At 43.2% G+C, this 12,351-nt stretch overlaps 1 protein-coding gene across 1 annotated transcript in view; it reads right to left on the reverse strand.

Moving 5' to 3' along the window:
• The window catches only part of LOC137618086 (cadherin-99C-like), a 271,312-nt gene that overhangs the window by 82,191 nt on the left and 176,770 nt on the right, over nucleotides 1-12,351 (reverse strand). Inside the window, exons 20-21 of the mRNA XM_068348061.1 lie at nucleotides 4,037-4,198; nucleotides 618-734 (exon numbers count right to left, since the gene is read on the reverse strand). Of these exons, the coding sequence (XP_068204162.1) occupies nucleotides 618-734; nucleotides 4,037-4,198 (279 nt within the window). The remainder of the gene's footprint in view (nucleotides 1-617; nucleotides 735-4,036; nucleotides 4,199-12,351) is intronic.

Consider the following 12,351-nt stretch of genomic DNA (forward strand, 5'->3'; position numbering starts at 1 on the left):
GTTACCTAGGTTATTAAACATTTTAAGAACTCGTAACCATTCTTCACAAATTTCTGTTGACATAATATCCTTCAGAGTATCAAATATCAGTATATGTAGTGATGTTGTTCAATGGGAGAACAAAAAGATCCTTTGTATCAAGTAACCCCAAATTGTCAAAATCATGCCATCTAATTTAGACATTGATCTAGTATACTCCACTACCCATAAGTATATGGATTGCTATTAGAGTGAAGAATCTGAATATTGTATTACTGAAAATGTGTTGGATCACCTTAAAAAAAATGAAAGGACTCATGGATCAATGAGAATTTAAAGCTATGGTTTATGGTAGAAATTTTTATTAAAATATATATCTATACAGGCAACATTACAAAACAATTTCAAGAGTACTGTATAGTATAACGTAGAATTTATAAGCCTACTGGACTTTCATTTATGCTTTTCTCTAAACAAATCACTTGGTAATCATCACATCAAGCAAAGTTTCTTATTTTTCTTCTGCACTGAACGATACCTATCCAATAGTGTAAATTTTAGATAAAGTACATATAATAGTTTTCAAGATAGTATAGTTTATAAAAATTTGACAGGAAAAACACAAACTCTGTACTCACAGTGAACTCCGATTCTGGTTCAGCTTGGAGATCAGTTTTGATAGTGATGTCACCAGATTCTTTATCAATTTCAAAGTATTCTAGTGCATTATCAAAACCAGTCAGTTCATACTCAATCTATTAAATGGAAATACAATTAGTAAGTATGCAGCAAAATAAAATATATAAACAATAATGATCATAAGTAAATATTAATAATTAAATTCATTATTTCCATACTTACCAAATATTCATGTGCTATATGCTTCCACGCACAAGCTTAACGACAAAAAATTGAGAAAAATAATTTTTTTTTCTGGATTTCATACTAACATAACCAGTGTTTGAACCTCCTTATATCTATTCTCGCTTTGCTTGTGAGCCCAATAGAAGTGGGATGATGTGTATATGAATGGTAGGCGAATATCAAAGTTGAATATATTATCATAAAAAGCTGCTTCATTTCAATGAATCTTAAATGTTCATAAGCTAAATACCATATTTAGGGGAGCAGAGGGATAGTAGGACTCTTAAAGGGCTAGTGAAATCCACCAAAATAAAAGCATGAAACTTTAAAGTTAAATGGCAATAAAACTAATAGAGGGCATCTCACCTATAAACCTATCCCTTGGTGCTTTTACTTGTAGCAGCTCTGAGGATGGTGATAATCTTGGTGTTTTCTCTTATCAGTACTAGTCCTGAGAGAAAGCACTGCAGATAAGGCTTATTGTAGGTAGGTGCAGTATGGAGGATTGCCTGTGTCTAGAACTTGTTGTACAATGAAGGAGGGGCTAGCAATAATTAAGAATGCCCCAAGATAATAAGATATGTCTCCCATACAGAACTATGGGTACCTCTATGTTTCTCAAAACTCAATACACGAAAAATAAAAGGCAGATGCAGGGTAGGTAAGATCTCCCCCAGGTTCAAGTCAGTATGTCCCTTATAACAACTAAGGGACCCAAAGGACAGCATCATGAAGGATCTGAATATCTCAAATTGAATGAAGTAAAAACAAAATTGTATTTTCATTGAGCTTCACTCACAATTTTCTTGAGTGAGAGGTTCTCTAAACAAATTTGATTTGCAGAACGTGAATTATGTCATGGGCTCTTACCTTAAACAAGGTAGAGTGGGCTCGTGTCGAATACCATGAGCCTCTGTAATTAATCTTGTTAACAAGAAAGATGCAGGGTTCTTTGTCGGGATCCTCATACATGAAGAGCCTGAGAAAGCAAAGATACATACTTGGGAAGCCCTTTAGTCTTGTAGTTGTTTTTATCCCAAAACTAAGTACAATGGAAAGAATTTCTTCAGAAGAGGTGAAGTCCATATTGCACAATAATGCTTGTATTTCACTTGGCGTATTGCTCAATAGGGATAATGTGTTCAAATGGTGCTCCAGAAAAAATAGCCGAGTGGAGTACTACATCTACATTTCAAGATGTGTCTCTAGGTCAGAGATGTTCCAGTAACAGAGAATAGAATGACATTACTTATGACTGGGTCATTAGACAATTTAAGTCTTGAGTGTCTAATTATTCTTTGTATACCTAATGAATCTTAAGAGGTTTATTGTGGAAATCCCTCTAAATTTATACCAATTGTAGCTCACTTTCCAATGACATTGGTAAGGAACACTGGTAGATTAATTTAGTGGCAAGCCTGCAGAGCCTAGTAGGCCTCAAGAACACTTTTGCTTCTAGGAGACATTGTAATCTCTATGCGGTCAGACAAATGGTTTGGTGTAATTAAAGGCAGCATGGTTGTTTGATATTGGGCTATTAGACAATTTAAGTTGGAGGTGTTAAGTATGCTTTGCATACCCAAAGAATGTAAAAGATTTTATGATATCTAAAGAGGTTTATTTAGGAAATCCTTCTAATTGTAGTACACTGTTCACTGACATTGGTAAAAAATGCCTGTGGATTGTATTTTAAAGGTGATACTGGAGAGCTAAGCAGGCCTTAAGAGTCCTTTTGCTGAGGAGACAGTGCATTCTCTCCATGCAGTCAGACTTAGCATTAGATGCTTTGCTGTAAGTGAAGGCAGTAAGGTTGTTTGAGGAGATCTCTTCTAATGTGAAGAGATTGAGGAGGATCTGGCAAATGTGGATAAAGGAGCCTATTTTTGTATAGCCAGAATGCATACTGATGGTTATTCAAGAGTTTGCTGACTTAATGAAAAATTTTAAGACTTCCCTTTTTTATGGGAAATTGGGGGAAAGTTATAAAAATTTAGGTTGGACCAATCCCGCAGCAGTGCATCAACTGCCCATGCCTATGTCTCACCTCTTGTTTAGAGATGCTGCAAATAAAACAATTATCTTGGGCCTACCCCCAATGGTTCCATATTTGGGAGTAAACACATACTGTTAGATTTACCTTTGTTATATACAGGTACCAGAAAACTTCATTAGAAAAACACACTCACTCATACTGTACACACACTGACACTAGAGTGAGTCTTGGCGAGAGAAAAATCAAAGATGACATTAGAAAAGGAGACCCAAGTCGATGACCTAAAGACAGATACAGCATGTACATCTTGCTCTTCATCCACAGTTATTATTCTTCATCATATCAAAGTGACTATTAAATAACCAGAAAATACACCAACTAATTCAAATAAGATTGACAGATAGGTTGTTTAATACATTATATTTCCTGATTTGAAATGATATACAATCTGCAAATGGAGTTTGGGAGAAAAGCTCACATTCCCACATAGTGAATATCTATAATTTACAAATAGTCGTGAATAATCACAAAAAATAACACATAAAACTTGCTGTTACATGTATGTAAGACTTCTGAAAGGAAATACGATCAGTATTAACACCTAAGGTGAGTGATACATGATGATGATCTCTATTTATCGATATAAATTGTTGTCATTGTTTGTTAATTATTCATTACTAATTACTGTACTACTGTCTACTAATGGTGAAATTACGCATGTATCTAATTCACACATATTTCCTTCTTTTATAGCCTAAATGCCCAAAGAAGAATTGGAATATTAAAAGACCTCCCTTCAAATTTATGAATAATTGGTGGTATCCAAATCTATGATGAAATTAGTAAGAGGGAGTTTCCAAAATTAATTTTTACATACCCAACATACTCATGTACTGTACATGATATTGATTAGATCCTTATTCCAGATTTAGGGTATGTATTATCTATCACATCAATTATTAAATACATTAAGAAAAACATAAGTTTTTTTCTTTTTTATTTTTCCATTTGATAAAATTGTGATAAACAGGAACATGTTTCTTCCAGATTAAGATAATTTTACCATATTTTAGTTGTTTTTGGTGTAGAGTAAAATATTAATGATGAAAACCCAACAAAACTTATAAAAACTTAAGAAATTTATTATGGAAAAGAAAGCTTATGTAATCAACACAGATAAAAGTTTAATAATATTCCTACCATGTTGTTGGGTTTGGTACCATCATCATCCATAGCAGTGACTGTAGTAATTAAAGACCCAACTGGTTTAGCTTCAGGGATTATAAAAGGTTCTACTTGATCCTTAAATACTGGTGGGTTGTCATTGACATCTTCTACTGTTACCAGCACAGAACAAGTTGCCTGAAATTTTAAAAGAAATACGTGAAAACAAAACCTTCATATACATATATATACACACACATTCCAGTAAGTTTTATGTGTCTGTATATATATATATATATATATATATATATATATATATATATACAGTATACAGTATATATATATATATATATATATATATATATATATATATATATATATATATATATATATATATATATATATATATATATATATATATATATATATATATATATATATATATATATATATATATATATATATATATATACAGTATATAGTATATATATATATATATATATATATATATATATATATATATATATATATACAGTATATAGTATATATATATATATATATATATATATATATATATATATATATATATATATATATATATATATATATATATATATATATATATACAGTATATAGTATATATAACGGATTTTGAGCGAAGCGAAAAATCTATTTTTGGGTGAGATAGCCATGGCGTCCTGATGGAAGGTTCCTTTTTGGTAGCTTCCTTGGGTATAAAACTACTAAGATATTCCCAGAGAATTTAACCACAGGTTATCACAGAATTCTAACTTCTGGAGCGAGTATCCCAAAGGTTTCCCTTTAAGACATCGTAAATCAACAGGGGACGCATGTCTAAACGCGCCACATAGCTATCTTCACCCCGAACAGAGTTAATGCTTCGGTGTGTAAGGGTTGAGAATAGCTGGGAGCCGCTCCACAGCCAATCTCACTCGTGGCTACTACTGATACTCGAGACGTAAACAAACGGGCGCCATTGCTCAAATGACGTCACGCCCGTCTTCATCCTGAAGCCAGTTGCTTGCCCAACACCATGATACAGTAGAACAGGGTGGGATCTAAAACTGGACGAAGTAGCAGGGAGGGTCCATCAGGACGCCATGGCTATCTCACCCAAAAATAGATTTTTCGCTTCGCTCAAAATCCGTTTTTTGGGCTCAAGCCATGGCGTCCTGATGGAAGAATACCAGAGAATCAATGTATCGTGGTAGATTTTCCCCTAATAGTAAGTGCCAAGGCATTGACAAAACAGCATAGTAATCTTTAATAAGGGACCATAGGGAAGAAGCATCCTGCCCCCCATGGCAGTGAAGTTCCCATGGGCCATGCCGACGTCAAAGTGGTATTGAAGGGCTATTCATCCTGATAGAAGAACTTGAAGAACTTGGAGATGAAGCCGAATGTTTGGTATTTGTATAGAAACATTCTGAAAATTAGACCAGTGGTGGTTGGGCACTGTGTATTGAGAGTGATGGTTCATCTCCCGGGTAATAAAAGTAAGTATTCGTGTTGGAACCTTACATAATCAGAGTGAATATAAATTAAGAGTTAGCATCTTAATTTCTTCATAACCATAAGGAAAAGGGGGAATAATAAAACTATGACAGGCATGTATTTCATAGTAAGTAGGAGCTGATTGAGACGCACAGGTAATAAAATAGAAATTTTATTTCACAAATGCAGAAATTAAATAATTTACAGCAATAAGTAAAGTTCATTTACAGTAATTATAATGTACATAGTAATAAAGACTTGCTCTTGAATCTGAAAAGGAATTTCAAGTTTATTAGTAGGCACTCGTTCTCGAGGAACGCAAGTCTTTGATTAAAAAACACGTCATGCTCAGGGCATGCGGCACTTGTGTGACAACTATGACATTTCACCTGGGATAAGAACAGTTATAAAAGCACTAAGTGTTTTCGACATCACTATGAATCGCTCGAGGGTCAACATAGGCACCCGAAGAGTTAGAGTCCCAAGTAACTCACTGTTCTACGCAGAGTTAGGTGCAGGTTTCATAACACTACCTGCGGCTACCACAAAATGTTTGACTTCGTGCACTTGTTTCGCATAATGTTTAAAGAAAACTCGCGAGGACTTCCAACCCGTGAAGTTTTTAAGGCTTTCAAAGTCCATACTCTGAAAGAAATTCAGAGATGATGCCACTTTTCTAGGATCATGACCAGCGGGTGTACTGTTAGGATCCGCTCTGCGAATGAAGTAGGTGATTTTCGCTCTTAATTGTTTCAGTGACAGGTCGCTGCCCGATGTTTCTCCTTTGAAGAGTTGGCCTCCACCAAAGTTTGAAGTTCTGCGAAGATAGACCTTGAGGCTCTCTACTGGACATAGAGAGGCATCCTCCTTCAGGGGGCATATTCTCCAAGGGCCCCATCTTTTGGTGGGTAATTCATTTTTGGCGAGAAACGTCGGATCAGGGGAGAGGGTAACTTCACCTGTATCGGTAAACAGGATGTGTCCATCCTCTCTTGATAAAGCCACTATTTCGCTGACTCGAGCTCCTGAAGCGAGAGCAAAGAGAAATATAACTTTCTGAGTCAGATCCTTGAGAGGGCAGGAATCATTGTCCAAGTTGGAGGCGAAATGGAGCACCTTGTCTAGTGACCAGGAGATCGGTTTCGGTGGGGGTGCTGGGCGTAGGCGAGCACATGCTTTCGGCAGTTTGTTGAAGATGTCGCTGGACAGATCAATTTGGAAAGCATATAGAATTGGTCTGGTCAAGGCCGATTTGCAGGTTGATATCGTATTGGCTGCTAATCCCTGTCCATGAAGGTGAATAAAGAAGGACATGCAGAAATCAATCGTGATTTCTTTAGGATTTTTTGTCTTGACGAAGGAGACCCATTTCCTCCAGGATGATTCATATTGCCGTCTTGTGGATTCGGTCTTGTATTCCTCTAGGAAGTCCAGACTTTTCTTCGAGATCCCAAACCTCTTCTTTGCGGCTAGGGAGAGAAAATCATGAGATGAAGGTCCTTGATTTTCGATGATGAAGCGAAGACAGTCGACTTCTGTACTTGTTGAGAGAGAACTGGGCCCGGGAGAGGGATCAGCTTGGGCTGCAGCTCCAGGACCAGGGGGTACCAGTTGCTCCGAGGCCACTTGGGAGCCACTAGGGCCGCTGTCCCTTTGAAGGTTCTCAGTTTGGAGAGGACTTTCAACAGAAGGTTGGTGGGGGGGAACAGGTAGATCTTGGACCATCTGTTCCAATCCAGTGACATGGCATCCACTGCTTCTGCTTTGGGGTCCTCGTACGGGGCCACATATCGAGGAAGTTGATTGTTGTCGCTCGTTGCAAAGAGATCTATCTGAAGTTCTGGGACTTGGTGAGAGATGAAGGAGAACGATCTTGCGTCTAGAGACCATTCCGACTCTATCGGGTTTGTCCGAGATAGAGCATCCGCTGTCACGTTGCGGAATCCTTGTAGGTGAACTGCAGACAAGTGCCACTTCTTCTTCTCTGCCAGACGGAAGATTGGGAGAAGCACCTGATTTATCTGGGGCGATCTTGAGCCTTGGCGATTGAGACAACGAACTACCACCGAGTTGTCTAGGGTTAGACGGATGTGGATCGAGGGCGGCGGGGATAACTTCTTTAGGGTTAGAAGGACCGCCATGGCCTCCAAGATGTTTATGTGGAACGTCTTGAACAGGGGAGACCAGGTGCCTTGAGCCTGTTTTTGGTGGGAGTGACCTCCCCAACCCTCCAGCGAAGCGTCCGTGTGGATGTTGAGTGATGGAGGAGGGTGTTGGAGAGGAATGGACCTTTTCAGGGCCTTTGCTTCTGACCACGGCTTTAGAAGAAGTCGCAGTCTGTTTGGAAGCCGTCTCTTGAGGTCTCTTCGAGCGATGGATGCCGAACGTCTCCAGACTCCCGCGGCATCCTTTAGCTGTGCGCGAAGCACTGGGTTTGTCACTGAGGCGAACTGCAGAGAGCCTAGAACTCGTTCCTGCTGGCGTCTTGAAATGCGTTTGGATTTCAGCAGTCGCTTGACAGACCTTGCTATTTCCTTCCTTTTCTTCTGGGGGATGGAAAGGCGGTGTGACTGAAGGTTCCAGTGGATTCCCAACCACTGGAACTTCTGAGCTGGAGAGAGGCGAGATTTCTTCTCGTTGATCTTGAATCCCAGGTGTTCTAGGTACTGGGTGACTTTGTTGCAAGATTTTACACAATCTTCGGGCGATGGAGCCCAGACTAGCCAGTCGTCGAGGTAGGCCATCACCTGGACGTTTCGGAGGCGGAGCTGTTGTACTATGGCGTCCGCCAGCTTTGTGAAGATCCGAGGGGCCACGTTGAGGCCGAAGGGCATGGCCCAAAAGGCGTAGCTTTTCCTTTGGAGTCGAAATCCTAGGTAGGAGGAAGCGTGATGGTTCATTGGAACGTGCCAGTAGGCATCCGCCAGGTCTATGGAGACCGTGTAGGAACCTCGAGGCAGAAGGGTCCTTATCTGTTGAAGAGTCAGCATCTTGAACTTGTCGTTCGCTATGAACTTGTTGAGGGGGGATAAGTCCAGAATGACTCTGAGTTTGTCGGAGTCTTTCTTGGGGACACAAAACAGTCTCCCTTGGAACCTGGTGGACTTTACCTTCCTTATCACCTTCTTGTTCAAGAGATCTAGGACATATTCTTCCAGAAGGGGGGTTGATTGTTGGAAGAATTGCTGGAAGGTTGGGGGTGGTTGAGTCCAACTCCAGCCTAGACCCTTCTTGACGATGCTGTGTGCCCAGGGATCGAAGGTCCAACGATCCTGGAATTGGCGGAGTCTTCCTCCCACCGGAAGCACTTCATTGCTTCTGGTGTCCCGAGGGCTTGCTGCCTCGGCCGCTAGCTCCCTTTCCTCCTCTGCCTCTGGAGGGACGGCGAGAGGCGTCTTTGCTTGCACCCTTGTATGAGCCTCTACCTTTGGGACGAAAGGTAGTTGACTGTTGCTCGAAAGCAGGGGTGAAGACCGGTGACTGTGACAACACCGGTTGGGGGACCAATTGAAAGGTCTGTTGTGGTTGGGCAACCACTTGGGAGGTAGCGGGTCCCGGAAACTGACGTCTTTGTTGACGTTGCTGGGGTTTCTGTTTTTGGGATTTCCTCTTAGGTTGAGGTCCGTCGTCCTGAGAGGGTTTCCTTTTCTTGGACATGCCCCACTTGTGGAGAAGGTTCCTATTCTCCGTGGCGGCTCTGTCGGTGATTTCCTTCACGAGGTCAGAGGGAAAGAGGTGTTTACCCCAGATGTTGGAGGAAATCAGCCTCCGGGGTTCGTGTTTCACGGTAGCACCTGCAAACACGAATTCACGACAGGCTCTCCGAGCCTTTATGAAGTGGTACAAGTCCTTCATCACGGTCATCAGGTGGGATTTGGAGAGTACCATGTAGTGGTCTGGTACTCTGGTGTCACAGGCCATAATTTCAAGTTGGACTTGATGAGATAAGGATGCTGCGAGCCTCTCCTTCGTATCTTGTTCCCGACGAAGGAGGTGATCGTTGAGCTTAGGGAGGTCTTCATTAAACTGACGTCCGGCGACGTCAGGATCTAGCTTTCCCACGACGAAAGTATGCTGGACATCCTTCCAGTTTCAAGCGTCAGGGGGAGTTACTATGGAGAAGGGTCTGCACTCCTCCAGTGCAGGGCAGGCTTTCCCTTCTTCCGCAGCTTTAAGGCACGCAGCTAAGGCCTTTTCCAGGAATGGAAGAATCGCACTTTCAGGTGCAACATAAGTAGGGTGCTTCTTGCTCAGGGCCGGAAGCTTAGAGCAGGTAAAGCCCCTACTCTTGAATGTGGTGGCTAGCATAGCCTGGGCCTTTGCGAGATCGAACACTATCTCTTCCTTCGGTTCGGTCTCTTCCTTCGAGGCAGGTTCAGAGCGCAGACGGACGTAACAGTCCGGGTAGGCCTCAAAGTTTGGGAAGAACTCCACGTCTTCCAAGGGGACCGTGCCGATCTTATCGCTGACAAAGATCCTGCCGGTCGCGATCACCATATGCTCAGCATACCTCCACGGGTTGGCATGTGAGCAAGCGGGGAGATCCTTAACCGAAATCCTCTTCGGTTCTCTGGATCCTATCATGGACCTGATGGACTCCTGATTCTCCTTCAACCTGTCGTCCATGACGGCTCTAATCAGTCGGATCAATTCTTGAGTGGAAGAAGAGGGATCCGGGGTCGAGGAGGTAGACGGAATAGACACTTCCGTCGGTGTAGGAGTAGGAGGGGGGATGGACGGAGGAGCGACCTCTTGCTCCGACTCGGCGTATTCCACCTTGTCTTCGTCATCTTCGGCTCCTTGAGCCATAAGCGTCTTCTCGGTGTCTTCCGAGACATCCGACATCTGTTCGTCATCTCCGGAATCCAGGCGACACTCATGCATGGACTGAGCCATGACAACATCAGGTTCCACTGTAAGTTGGACAATGGGAATCACGTCTTTGGGTACCACTGAATCAGGGGAGGCCTTAGGGAACAGGAGTGACCTCAATTCTTCTGTGGCCAGGTAAGGGCCGGTGGCATTTTTCTGGAAGCCACGCACCCACTTGCGTAGCTTTTCACGAGAAATGTCTCTGACCTCCGCTGAGGGAGGGTTATGGAAGGCGTCAGTCATGTGAGCCTGGCATACCGTACAGTTCAGTAGATTCCAAAACTTCAGATCCCCTTTCTTGTCGGCACAAGGGGCGTGAGTCCTGCAAGCCGTATGCCCGTAAAACTGCGGGCGTTTCACAGCGCAGAAGGCGAAGTCACACTTCATCTGCTCCTCCTGTGGAAGAAAGAGAAAATGAGTATGGGGGAGTCATAAGAATGGCTCTTAAACTAAGTTAATATTAATTATTAATTTTAACTTAAAGAAGGGTGTGATGCATAGAGATTGAAATAGTAAAGAGAACATACTCCATGCATCTCGCCCGGCTGGTTACCGTAAGCTTTGTCCTTGGATAATCCGAGAGACCGAAGGCACCGGATAGTATTCCTTAGAGTTCCATAGGGCAATGGAATTCCGTGGAAAAACCAAGGGAAAGATTGGGACCGAGATCATTCGGTCCCAAACTAGGGGCTAGAGGGCCTCCTTTTAAGGTAACTGCTTCCGGCAACCAGCCGTGCAAAGATGCACGCAGCATGCTGGAATTAGAAGAGTGCAAAGAGACAGCATGATCCCTAACAGAACAGTACCAAGGTATTGATCTTAATAGTGGAAACAGTCCATCTGTTTGCGGTATAGGGCTATCAGTATCATATGATAGCTAGAAGAAGGGGGTGCAAGTATTCTTGACGCCTCCGGGGGTTTCCGGCAAGCCGCCGGCATGCCGGAGGTCGCTCCGACAGAGTTTCTGGCATCAAGACAGACAATATGTAAGTCAAAGAGTATACCAGGGTGGCGGCCGCCGGTACAACGGCGGCACGCCGGCAGGGGAGCGGCGGCTCCGGCAGTCGGAGGATGCCGGTTTGGTGACTGGGACAATGTATAGCGGAACCGGGTTGCCGGCAATAGATGCCGGCACTCCGGCGGCCGACCGGCGAGCGGACGACAAGCTAGGAGGGAGGAGAGCCGCCGGTAGGAGCCGGCGGCAGTCGGCAGTCCCCCGGCACACAGGGGGCTGGCGGCAAGGGTAGGGAGAGTCACCAAGGTAGGAGGCGGGTATCGCCGACAGTGGAGGCGGCAAGAGACCAGCACCCGGATAGGGAGAGAGACAGGGGGGGGGGAGGGATGCAGGAAGTTCAGTCATGGACTCCGGACATCCCCCCCCTGAGAGGGTGTACCCATGATAGAGACAGGCTCTATCATCCAGGAGCAGGGGTCACAGAGGACCGGGAGCTAGGTAGCCCAAGGGAGGGCTAGGGGACACCCAAAGAGGGGGAGCCCCCCATATGCAGAACACATCTAGAGACTAACCCCATAGGACACTATGAAGGGTATATGTACCAGAGCGGACTGCACAGGGAAGCTCGGGTAGCCCTATTACTCCACCCTAAGGAGGAGTTGTAGGACAGGGGACAGGTGGGTATAGACTAACCTAAGCATAGGCTAGGCTATACAAGAGATAGGTGGGGAGGGGAGTAGAGAGAAGTCTTCCAAGGAAGGGTTTCTGTACCAGAGCGGCCACTAGGGAAAGGGAGGACACTCCCTAACCTAAGATAAGGCAGATCGGCTGAAACGGTGCATGGGTACAGTTTCAGCAGGGAACAGAGAAACCTTCCTAACCTAACCTAGAGCAGGGCTAAAAATCCTGAACTAGGAAAGGTAGAAGACATATCGCTATCGCAGGATAGTCATAGACTAATCCTAGCCATAGAGGTAGGGCTAGCCTAACCTCACTCTCGGACGCAACC

This window comes from Palaemon carinicauda, chromosome 24, assembly GCF_036898095.1.
Source record: "Palaemon carinicauda isolate YSFRI2023 chromosome 24, ASM3689809v2, whole genome shotgun sequence".
Classification (NCBI taxonomy): Eukaryota; Metazoa; Arthropoda; class Malacostraca; order Decapoda; family Palaemonidae; genus Palaemon; species Palaemon carinicauda.